The sequence below is a fragment of the Triticum dicoccoides genome, chromosome 1A (genome assembly GCF_002162155.2).
Source record: "Triticum dicoccoides isolate Atlit2015 ecotype Zavitan chromosome 1A, WEW_v2.0, whole genome shotgun sequence".
Taxonomy (NCBI): Eukaryota; Viridiplantae; Streptophyta; class Magnoliopsida; order Poales; family Poaceae; genus Triticum; species Triticum dicoccoides.
In genome coordinates, this window is record NC_041380.1 from 206,437,190 (window position 1) to 206,449,890 (window position 12,701).

The 12,701-nt window shown below is 44.0% G+C and overlaps 1 protein-coding gene across 2 annotated transcripts in view; it reads right to left on the reverse strand.

The window, feature by feature from the left end:
- The window catches only part of LOC119266781 (serine/threonine-protein kinase EDR1-like), a 12,699-nt gene extending 1,174 nt beyond the window's left edge, over positions 1–11,525 (reverse strand). The window contains exons 1-11 of one of the 2 annotated variants that reach the window (XM_037548062.1): positions 11,073–11,522; positions 9,790–10,206; positions 8,723–8,826; positions 2,900–4,095; positions 2,613–2,653; positions 2,345–2,413; positions 2,126–2,226; positions 1,165–1,243; positions 986–1,084; positions 825–893; positions 674–723 (exon numbers count right to left, since the gene is read on the reverse strand). In XM_037548062.1, coding sequence (XP_037403959.1) covers positions 674–723; positions 825–893; positions 986–1,084; positions 1,165–1,243; positions 2,126–2,226; positions 2,345–2,413; positions 2,613–2,653; positions 2,900–4,095; positions 8,723–8,826; positions 9,790–10,206; positions 11,073–11,438 — 2,591 coding nt within the window. In that variant the 5' untranslated portion in view covers positions 11,439–11,522. Of the gene's footprint in view, positions 1–673; positions 724–824; positions 894–985; positions 1,085–1,164; positions 1,244–2,125; positions 2,227–2,344; positions 2,414–2,612; positions 2,654–2,899; positions 4,096–8,722; positions 8,827–9,789; positions 10,207–11,072 lie in introns of both variants that reach the window. The other variant, XM_037548070.1, reaches the window with a different exon arrangement.
- Positions 11,526–12,701: the final 1,176 nt, after the last annotated feature.

Consider the following 12,701-nt stretch of genomic DNA (forward strand, 5'->3'; position numbering starts at 1 on the left):
ATCAGATCATTCGAAAGCATGAGCCCCTCAAACGGTCTAGACCACGAAGAGAGAACTGGGGAACAGGTGATCTCACATGACAAGTTATCAGCTTCTAGACAACAGCCTGGCGCCATGACAGGATACAAGCGATGTAAATAAATCTAAAAATGCTACATGGTACATGCAACTAAACTTAGATCACAAAATACCTCACCAAACTTAGCAATACACCTCATAATCCACAGTACCTAGTTACCTACTCCCTCCGTTCCTAAAAATACACTCATTTTACTCCGTATGTAGTCCGTATTGGAATCTCTAAAAAGACTTATATTTAGGAACAGAGGGAGTGCATAATAACCATCCATCTCTCTATCACAACTTGTACTATAATGAATGGAGAAGAGAGACTTAGACAAGCGGAGTTTGTGGAATTTGGAATATCGTAGGAGCTACAAATAGCATGTTTCAGAAAGATAGCAATGTACTTGCATGACAAATCACAGGTATGAACATGACCAGCAGTTGACCAACAAAGGCATACTTAGCACATACAGCATTTAGCCTTAAGCTTATTTAGGTCAAACTGAGATTTTATCTAGGCTAAACTCAAGCAATGCATACGAAATTTGTGAAAATATTAAAAGCTCGCAAATATAAGTATTTGACAAAGACCTCAAAGATCACTTACTTCTCATTGGATTGCTCATTCCGCAAAACCTCTGGTGCCATCCACTCAGGCTGGTATAAGGGGAAACGACAAATTTTAACAGAGGATCAATTTAAGTTTCTGTAAGAACTAATATACAGAAGTCATTCCACAATGACTATTAATTACTTACAGTCCCGGCAGTGGATTTTGATGACAAAAATGTACTGTGCTTCAGACGTGAAAGTCCGAAATCACAGACCTGTGTAGATGTACTTTGTTAGCTAACAGTAACAACTATCTAGAAACTAAAGGAATAAGAGTTCATGCTTTGGTCCTGAAGCAGGTAGATACCTTCACAGTCCAATTATCGTCAACCAGCAAGTTTGGTGATTTTAGATCCCGGTGAACAATTGTTGGTACACTGGTATGAAGACAATTCATGCCTCTGGCCTACAGAGAGAGCATAATCATAATATGGACATACACATGGAAATAAACATGAAACTATAACATCCAAGTTTCACCATTACCACATCAAGGGCCATTTTAATCCTACGCTTCTCGTCGATTTGGCAATTAGGGCGATGAATGATCTTATATAAGCTTCCCCTGAAAGAAAATAACAGTTAGATGAATGTCAATGTTGAAATGGGAACTGTTTGATTCATCACCGGCCAAAACAGAAGTGTTGAATGGAATGGTAATAATAGGTTCAACTTATAAACTGTCTGCTTCACAATACTTGGTACTTCCAAGTCTTATTCACAAGATCTATCCCAAAATACCAAAAAAAAATCAAAATCAAAATGCCCCTATCAAACCTACAATGCCCCCTACTTTATTACACATTTTTACGTGCTCGAGATACTACTTAAGGGTCCTTCCGTGTACTTCGACATGAAAAATATTGCTTAAATATGCACATTAATTAAAAGCTTCACATATTATGAAAGTGACATAGTGCATAACTGAACATTATTTTGTGGAAATTTTCAGTACATTTACATAGCCCAAGGAATGATGTAAAATCGTAAAGTAGTTACTCCATTTCGGGTGTGCAACTATGCATGTACAGTGATATTTTTCACACCATGCAACTATTTGTCTTCTCTCCCTTTATTTATTCATCACCACACAGGCACACACTAGCACACAATGTATTCCCTCTCTGTCTCTGTTCCAAAGAAATTATGGGAGGGTACTCTTCTCTCATAACATTCTCAATTTATCAGCTGTGCATTAAACATCTCCAACCTTAATCAACGGCCAGAGTACGTACATACATTAATGTAAAGCTGGGTGCCATAATGTTATCTCATTCATTACATGCATCATATTCAGCATTCTCTCATTCAAAATTTTAAACATGCATGTAGTATTTGCATTGTTGCATCAGTACCCACTATAACTGGTGCCCCGTTATCTTGACCAAGCTAAATGACTACACATGTTATGTCCTAGCTCATATGTAAAAACACAAACTTTCAATACCTTGGAAGATATTCTGATACAATAGATAAGTGTGGAGGCCGTGTTACTGCACCCATAAAGAGAACAATATTTGGATGACGGAGCCGACGCATAATCCTCACCTATTAAATGGAAAGATATCTGGATTAGCAAAGGTTTCAACAAAAGTGAAATCAAATGACGGTAGAAGTTCAATTTTCAGGAAAGTATTGGTTATAAAAAGCATCATCTTTCACCTACTTCACAACGAAATTCCTCTAAAGCATCACCATAGAACTCTTGATCCAAGAACTTCTTTACAGCTACTTCCTGTATATTAAAAAACGTCAAATTTACCATCATGATAAGCAGACCCATCAGAAGAAATAGCAGAACAGACCATGCTTTGAAAGGTTATCTGTATGTTACTTTTCAGTTATGTAATCAGTTGATAATGCTTGTAAATGAGCTTTGGAGCACTAAGCTCAACGGTATCTTCCAATAAAGTTAAACAAGACAAACTACTTACAGTTCCATTCCAATCAGCATGGTAGACTTCTCCATATGAACCTAAAAGTTGCAAGAAATGCTCCTTTAGTCGCCATATGATACAACATAGGAACAAAATGGTTCATATCACGCAACAGACAAAAGGATTATACATGCTTATGATTTTACAGTACAAGAAATTTAGAGTATGTTTTTGTGCTCAGTGCAAACTCCTTGTCAATTTGTATGGCAAGTGACCCTGCAACCTACATTCAACTCAATAAGTGAAAATATAACTAGACGATAGGTCAAAATGGATTTATGTACCTATGCCAATTCTTTCATCGATTACAAGATCTTCCCAAAGGATTTCACATTCAGACACTTCATCCAACACCATGTCAGCCTTATTTGATCCAACTTGGGATGGAAAAACACATTCTATGCTCTGCCTTGGCCTGTCCATGAATCTGTCAAGAGGGGACTTTCTTGGATCAGGATGTAACATTTTGTGGTCATGACTGCCACAATTTTCCTTGTGCTCATCCCTTTCGGGAGTAAATCCTTGAGCATTTTTAGAAAGTTCACCATCAAATCTAGAATAGATGGGACCTTTTCCCGGATCATTATGAGGGTCCTTTTCTGCAACTTTCCCGATTCCGGATGTAGAAGCTGCATTCATAGAAGAGGTACCAAGCATCTTGTCATAATAAAGACCAGGTGGCACCTGTGATCTGTCAGGGCACTCTCCAGTCAATGCTTTGGCCATAGCCGAGGTACCAACTATCTTGTTGTCATAATTACGAGCAGGTGCTGCATACACTCTATCGTTTAGCTCTCTAACATTGGAATTGTAATGCTTTGCAGTTGACAACGCCAACTGAGATGACGATGCATTGTCAGTGGCATTTCTCCGAGGAACTGACCCATCAGCAACATTGTATTGCTTGTTGTTGGAAATGTCATTGCAAGCAGACCAGTTTTTCATCACCAATGGCTGTTGAGATCTTACAGATGGTGGGACTACATTCTCTCTACGCCTTTGGAATTCATTGTTTCTATTATTTAATCCCTTGAATGCCAATGAGCTTTTCCCAGATTCAATAGCATTGAAAGGATCTAACTCCACAAATAGTTTTCGGGACTCTTCAGTTTCATGAGAGTCTGTAATCAATTGCAGATTCTTCTTCTGCTTGGAAGGAGCACTAGGCAAAGTTGATGTTTTACCTAATTGCATCCTAGGGTCCAATGTCCCAGGTTCACTAGCACTACTTCCAGCGGTCATTGTATTCTCATAGCTTGATAGATTGACTGAGATCCGATTATTATTGGCAAACATATGCCCTTGGTTACGTTTATGCTCTGACTGTAATGCAACTGGGTCATCTTCGATGTTACTTGCTGACTCCACCACCTGATTCTGACCCAATGTTTGACTGAAGTTGAATGGAGTGCCCTTTGAATTAAAGACATCTGCTGGAATGAGAGTCCCTGGAGCAGCCATAACATCCACCAAAAACTCCCTGCAAATACAGACAACAAATCAGCAGAAGCAACTGACAATTAAACTAAAGCTTAATGTTTACAATAGGGGTGGATGGTTATTCATGCGTTATTTTGACACTCAGAATCTAGTCCTATGAACTATTAATAACTACTCCCTCCGTCCGAAAATACATGTCATCAAAATGGACAAAAAGGAATGTATCTAGAACTAAAATACATCTAGATACATCTCCTTTTATCCATTTTGATGACAAGTATTTCCAGACGGAGGGAGTAGTAAGTTACACGTGCCTCGCGAGTTACAATAAGCAAATATTGATATAACTTATTATAATAGGGTAACGTCCATATTCAGAGTCACATTTGCATTAAGTATGAAGTGTAGATTTGATTCCTATCATTCATATCGTTGAAAATCAAGTTGTAGCTAAAGAATATTCGATGGCTCTGTGATATATACTACAAAACTCAAGTTAAATATAAAAGAATAGCGGCTAAGTACTACATCTGAAAAGGCATTTAGGAAGATGTTATGTTGGAAAAAAAATATGAAGTTAAAGTACAGAATATTCCAAAACAAATGAGAATGTCTATGTTTTGTGTATATTGTGCATTGTGTTAGAAATGAAGGATCGAGTATGGAATGATGATATACGAGATAGAGTTGGGGTAGCACCAATTGAAGAGAAGCTTGTCCAACATCGTCTGAGATGGTTTGGGCATATTCAGCGCAGGCCTCCAGAAGCTCCAGTGCATAGCGGACAGCTAAAGCGTGCGGAGAATGTCAAGAGAGGGCGGGGTAGACCGAATTTGACATGGGAGGAGTCCGTTAAGAGAGACCTGAAGGATTGGAGCATCACCAAAGAGCTAGCTATGGACAGGGGTGCGTCGAAGCTAGCTATCCATGTGCCAGAGCCATGAGTTGGTTGCGGGATCTTATGGGTTTCACCTCTAGCCTACCCCAACATGTTTTGTGTTAGAAATAGGCTGAAGTATAGAAGTAGAGGGGAGCTGGGGAGCTGGGGCTGAACACAGGATAATTTGATTTCTGAAGCTGTGGCTTGTACTGCTGCGCTCAGGTCTATATATAGTACATGGGGAAGCCGGTTCCTAATGCTAAACCAACCATGCAGCTCTAGCAGCTGCTATTACATGCAAAGGCCAAATTGACTACTACTACCTCCATCCTGGTTTATAGGTCCTGAGAGCCAAAGCAGCAGGACCAAGGCAAAGTATCGGTCGTGGCAACAACCAACCAGCGTGGAGCACTCATGGAAAGAGAGCATCACATTAATCGCTAGAAAATCGGGGCGGCCGCTTGCATCCCCCAGGTTTCTGTCTGAGGGCCACATGCATGCCCAGTCCTCTCTCATGTGGTTGCTGCATGCATTGGCTGGAAGAGAGAAACGAGAGCGTCCATTAATTAGGCTTAGTTAACAACTCCCGTGAATTACTCACATGCGGCCTAGTAAATCCGGACGCTGTTTGGTGGCTCAAGGGCTCTATAAACCCGGATGGATGTAGTAGCTGTCTAGATGCATACACTGCCCTACTTACTAAGGATGCTCCAGCTGACCTACTACTACTCCCTAGCTAAGTAATGCTCCTTCCGTACCAAAATATAAGACCGTCTTATATTTTGGTACGGAAGGAGCATTAAAAAATAACACAATGATTACTGCTAACATTCTCCCCCTGATCCTTGTGTGTCTACTTGGCACTGATCTTGACCATTCCAGTCCTATCCTATTTATTTCTGAAAAGAAATGGGGGAAAAAATTCTTGTCAATGTTCACAGCCGGCCCATTTGGGCGCTTCTTAGTTGTCCAACACCTAGGCACAGTTTAGCTCACAGACGCACATTAGGCCGGCCCATCCCGCACTTCCCGGACGCCTCCACCTCCATTCCCTCTCGCTCCTTTTCTCGTTTTTCTCTGCTTACCCAAGCAGGTTGCACCGCGCTCGCCTCCGCCACTCGGCTCCCCATCCGCCACTGGCCACCGTGCCCTGCCTCGCTCCTCTCTCCTTTCTCGACAGGCCAAGCGCCATGCCCGAGCTTGGCCGTCCAGCCACCGGTGCCGACCCTCCTTATGCGTCCTCCAACCGACACCGGCCATGGATCCTCCACCTCGAGCAGCACCGGCCCTCCTTGATTGAGCCTCGTCATCTCCCACTGCCCCATGCACCACCACCTCCACAACTCGACAAGCCAGACCCCCCCTTCACCTTCGTCTGCAACAGTAGTTTCGCGCCCCTGCCGCCCTCTTCCGGCGAGCAACACCTCCGCTGCCACGACGTACGACATGGGCCCGACTGCCACTGCCCGCTTCACCAATCACATCGTTGGATCACCACATTCTTCCCAGATCTGAAACCCTGCCATCGTCGTTGCCTCACTCGAAGACCTGGACCTCCACAAGTACCCCCTCAAGCCCCTCGCGTACCGCCTTGAGTCGCTCCCGCGAGCGACCGAGGGGGCGAACCCTAGCCGCCGCCGGGGCTAGTCCTCCTCCAGCTCCCTCCCTCGCCGCCGCCGGTGCGCGCCGCCGATCTGGTCGGCGTAGGCGGCGGCGGGGATTTCCCTTCTCCTCGCTCGATGTCACGCGGCGCGGAACAACGGCTTCGACGATGGTGTCATGTTGATCCAAGGCACGGCGGCACGGCGGCTCCCGGCGGCGGCGTTTAGCGGGGCGGGTGGAGATCGGCTGGGCATGGCGTGGCGTTCCGCTTGGCGTGGCTAGAGGATGGAGGTGGGGCTGGCGGCGTCCAGCCCGGATCCGGTCTTGGCGTGGCAACGGCGACGGCTGGCCCGGATCCGGCCATGGTGGTGGCGGCGTCCCCTCTATCGAGGATGATAGCCAGGTGGTGGGTCCTTGTGGCGGATCTTGGGATCCCGAGTCCGGGCTCGTCGCAGGACCCGTGTGGCGGCCGGAGCTTCCTCCGGCATCGACGGCGCTTGATGCGGGATCGCGACAGCGGTTGTCATTGTATGGGTGACGACACGGCTGGCGCGACGGTGGGTGCTCCATGTAGTGCCCGGAATCGGGGTGGCGGCCCCTCTTCATCAACGGCGGCGGACTCCGGGGTCGTGTGGGCGACTCAGAGACAGGATCTCGAGGTAGTAACGGCCTTCTGAGGCTGGTGGCGGTATTCGACGTCCCTTCCATCAATAGATCGGGTTCGATGCGGCTCGGTAGATGACACATGTGCCTCTTTCGGAGTTGTCGGGCGATGCCTGTCGTCGGCAGGTGAAGCCACCGGTGGATGTGCTACCGGCGGATGCTACGCACGACATCTTATACGAAGACGTCAAGCCATGCCTGCTTCCGGCAGGTGATGCACGATGGCTTTGGCGGAGGTGTCATGTTTAGCCAATTGTTGTTGGATCGAAGGTGGTGCGACAATAGCAGGAGGCGGGCGGTATGGGACGTCTTTGTCTTCCGTTGTCTCCTCTGAAGGTATCCGCTATCGAGGCGTCGGTAGACGGATATGGACGGATGGTACAAACAACTTCAACGACGAGTTTATGCACTCCGGTGTTAACACAAGATCTCTAATCGGGCTATGTCGTCGCGCTCATGTGTCGTGTCCTTGCTGAAGGTGGTGGATTGAAGCTTGGCTTTGGGGATGAGAATCCGGAGTTCAACCTTGTGGTGGACTCAACCATCATTGGCGCACGTGCGGCGATTCCTTCTTGAAGGCGTAGCCTAGCAGTTGTGTATTTTTCGTTTATGTTGTGTCTTGTATCATAGGGTTAGTGGCTATCTGGGGGAGTTACTGTCGCAAGGTATACGGCCTCAGGGTTTGTTTTCCGCTTTATTTCCGGGTCGATGGTGTTCGGCCGCTGGATTTTGCACTGTTAACAATATATAGCTGCATGCATCATTCTGATGCAGAGGCCGGAGTTTATCCTCTTTTTCGGGAAAAACAAGTACAATCGACCCCGAGCTTCAAACCACAAGAGTAAATTGCTCAGAACCACCGCATATGTGGCTAGGGTAACCAAAAAAACACCGCTTCTAAAGCAAATGAGTAGCCAAAAACATTGATTCAGTGTTTATGATTTTTCTCGAATAGGATCCGAAGATGACGTGAGCTACGAGCAAGGACTGACCATGTACCAGGCTACTTGTTCAACAGGCAAGCAAAACCTCGAACATTTCAACACATCCTATGCTTTCTCCCTACAATGTTGTAGTGAGTTCCGATGCCTATTCTCATGCATAGCATGATTATTGTCACCTGAAATTGCCTTACCTAGACTAAACAAAACTTGGCTTCAGTTTGAGTGGTTTGTTCCTCTGTATGAGGCACACCTGAGGTCTCTTAGGTTCGACATGCGTCGTCTATTTTTTTCTTCTATTACTTTCCAACTAATTTCTTTGTCTGTTGGCTGATAGTAGGACCCACACGACATAGTAAGATAGAGAGACGGCGCGGCTGGCAAGTAGTTTTCGCCAATTTTCATGGTCAACAGCCTTGGGCCGGACTGTAACAGTTCAGGATGGCATTTGTTGGCACGCATCTAACAGAATGATCATTTTTTAGCAGCTGAAACTTCTAGTGGCAAAACTGAGTAGTGGCACACAACTGGTGGCACAAATGATAAAACTGCTAATAATTGATGATTAAATATGTAAATACCTTTTGTCATCCATCTTTATTATGTTAATAGCGTCATCTTCAACACCAGTGTAATGACTCCCTTTAACCAGCTTACAAGGGATACCAACAATATCAGCAAGAATCTGCAATAACACATAAATGTAAGACATGAGCAAATATGCTCCATGATCATGCGCTAGTTGTCAAGCCATGTGGAAGAGAGTTCACACATATGCAAACAAATTCCTACATTACTTCACCAGGTTTGGTTATCTAATGTTCAAATCATTTACAAAAATCTAAGTGAACAAAGTCACTTCATAATTCTGCTTAAAACCAACAATATGGTTCCAAACTTATTTACCAAAGAAAATAAAAGATAAAATGCACCATTCGTTGCAGGTTGCATATCTAGATCCCTAAAACTGTAAGTGTGTCATAACTTATGGCATGGCAATGGCAAACTGACGAAGCTAAAATATCAGCATATGCTTGCTAAGTAATACCAAAAAAGATTAAGCCCAGGCATTATCTTTGTTGAAGTGTATATGTGGATTGCCTAGCCCTTTCCATTAGTCAGACTTTTGGTTGCGTTGGCTAGTGCATGAAGCTTAAGAATCTTATCTCCATCCAAGCAAATAGGAGTAGGACCTTTGTGACCACTTGTTTAGGGACATAAATGTATGTAAATTTTCAAGATCCAAGTGATACTCTTGCAAGTTTAGGTGCCTATGGTGCACTTCACTCTAAATAAAGGTAGACACTGTAATCATTCATGGGACAGTAACACAGTCTAATCCATAAGATGCCTCAAAGGAATAACATCACAGAAGGTGGCGGAAATAAACTGTTCATAGATACGACAATTTGCAGCATAATGACCAATATCCTTACTAAATTGCTTATGGATATAAACACAGTGCTAAATTTCTGGTTTAATTTGTTTATTACATAAAAGATAAAACATAAGCATTTTTGTTAAATTCTCATCTGTTAGTAGCCAGGAAGCAAGTGAAGAATTGGTCATGGCCACTCCACACGTCTTCCGTAACTTTGGGAGAAGGAACATTTTCACTCAGAGAGAGAGAGAGAGAGAGAGAGATGACCTTGAAAAGTAAGGCACGATGGCGAGACAAGCCTATCTCTATACTGCCAATATGCAGAAGGCTTGTCTGGTGTGATGTCCTCTGCTCAATGCTTTTGCTCAACCACCTAGTGATCATTTCATTTGCATCGATCACTGGACCACCCATGTGATCTGCAACAACTTCAGCTATTCGTCGCACCAATACTGTAATGTCAGGACAGCCCAACAGGCAGCATTCTGCTACTTCCTTCATCTCCTGCAGAGCATTATCAAATTTATAGTCAACCACAATTACTTCATAGCCAAGATCCCCAATGCTCATCTGAAGCTCTGCCAGTGAAGGTATTTTGCCCTGCCCAGATGATCCCGCAGAGAGGCCAAATACGTCGTAGAATCCATCAATTACTTTCTCATTGTAATCAAGAAAGTTATAGTCCTAAACAAAATAGAAATTATAGTTAGAATGGACAGATCAACAAAGCTAGCACCAAAATATACAGAAATCAGAGGTGAACAACACCCGCTCATCAAGTGTCCTGTAACTATGAACAGGTAGTTGGCAATGAAGATCCTGCCTGTAAGATAGCACAAAATATTGCCTAGTGGTTTGCAAAACTTCCCCGACAAGGTGAGCCATTTCTATATGATAATATCACTTTGGCATATTATGCTCAAAATGGATGATAGAACACGAATGAAGACCAAAGGATTTTCTAAAAGTTCAGTAACAAATGAGTCCAGGTCCAGTTTATAAGTCAAAAGCATGGCAAGGGAGAGAGTTCAACACATAAACATTGCGTGGTTGAAGGACACAAAACAACACAAGCAATTTTCTCAAGGAAGCATGGACACATTGTCGTGCCTGCTGTTTTGTCTCATGTGCATGTTTATGTCACTGTGAGCATGTTGTGTTTGTCTCTCCACATACGTTCATTCATGTAATCATCGTGCAACTACAAGTGTCTGCTCAAATGAATGTGTGTGGTCAACCAAGCAATGCTGCAACCTTTATTTCTATGTTCATTTTTCAAAGCAGAATTCATATTTACTCAATTTTCAATTTTCTGCTTGACATGATGGAATTTACCGATGGAAGTGTTACAACTGCAATAAGATCTCCAATTAGCTGAACCCTACCTTCTAAATGCTTATCTCACATACTGTTAAGCCTTGGTTCCCTAGAAAGGGATAAATTGGCCTTGTTTGGTGTTAATGCCTCCAGGAGATAATATATTCTAATACAAAAATGATTGTAGTCACCAGCAACTCTACTGAAGGAATTAACAGGATTTGGATACTCGCCCTGTAACGGCGGGAGAGCGACTCCGGGGTGTCTCCCCCGCCACGATCGCTGTTGGTGACCGGGTGGCCCTTCCCGAGGCTCATCAGCTTCGCCTTTCTGATCTGCTCCCCGTCGGGATCCCCAGCGCCCTCGGCGCCCGACGCCGACGCTGATAGCGCCAACGCCAGTTGCATCTGGTACTCTTCCTCCTGCAGAATGAACTCATCCCCTGCCGCCTCTGTCGACGCCACGGGAGGAGGAGGAGACGGCGCCGATGGAGACGACGGCGCCTGCTGCTGCTGCTGCTGCTGCGCTGCAGCCGAATTCGACGGCCCCGCGGGCTCGCTGGATCGGTGCGACCACTTGGTCACAAACGGGATCTTCATGGCGCTCCCCACGAGCACCTAGGGTTTGGGTTTCGAAAATATTTCCTCTCTTGGTTATTTCAGTTTGGCGATGTGATCGCGGATGTTCTTTTTTTTTTGGCCCTCAAAGAGTGCCCTTGATTTTATTTATTTGCAACCCAAACAGTGTACAGAGATCAACTTTTCAAAAGGAAAGGAGATAGAGTTAAAGCTTGTTGAGCTTTACATCCAGATTTGCTGCATAAGATTGAAGAACTAGAGACAGCTCTTTGCATAAAAGCTTTCTTAGCTAGGAAATGAGCAATGACATTCCCATTCCTAGGTATAGACCTGACTTCACATGATGAAAGAAAAGAAGTGTGATTAAGAAATTCAGCAAGCATAGGTCATATCCTCCAATCTCGTGGACTCTCTAAAAGGTTTTTTGCTTTAGCCACCTGGACAAGATTCCTGCAATCAGATAAGAAAATAGCAGTATTCCATCCTAGAGCTTTAACCACCTCAGCCGACAGTGATAATCCAATAGCTTCAGCCTGCAAAACAGAGCAAACATTTTTTGCGGCAGCTTGAACAAATACAGTATGGTTGTTACTAACATTTCTAAGAAAAACTCCAAGACCAGCTTCTTTTTTTGCAATTTCCGAATTGTACGCAGCATCACTGTACGCCAAAAGACCTGCATTTTGGAACTGTATATTTTGAACGTGAAAAGGAGAAATATTATTGTTTGCAGGGTTGATGTGAGCCGCCGCCTTCTCCTCCATTAGCTCCGCATTTAGCATAGCGTTTGTAGCATATATAACCTGCATAATACTCCATTTTTTCTTATTAAAAAAAAGATCATTCCTCGCTTTTCAAATATTCCAAAGCAACGTGAAACTGGTATCCAGATCTAAGTCAGCATGATGAGAAGATAAAATCCTTTGACTCGCATCAGAAGGATATAAGTTATGATTGAACTCATCGGACTTAAGACCAAATAGGAACCAAATAGCTCTAGTGAAATTGCAAGTAAAGAAAAGATGCAAGTCTGTCTCCGTCTCGCCGCACCTGCAACATTCCTTTTTAATGTGAGTAGAATACCTGGATCCCCTAAGCCCTGAAGCTAAAGCTCTTCTTAGAATTCTCCATGCAAAGGTTTTGACTCTTGGAGCCAGGTTTTTGCTTTTCCAAACCTGATTGAGAATAGAAATTTCAGAATCTGAAATAGGGTGACTTTGAGATTGTAACCTGGGTTGGGCCTCCTGCATCAAAGCTTTATAAGCACTTTTAGTGGTACACTCC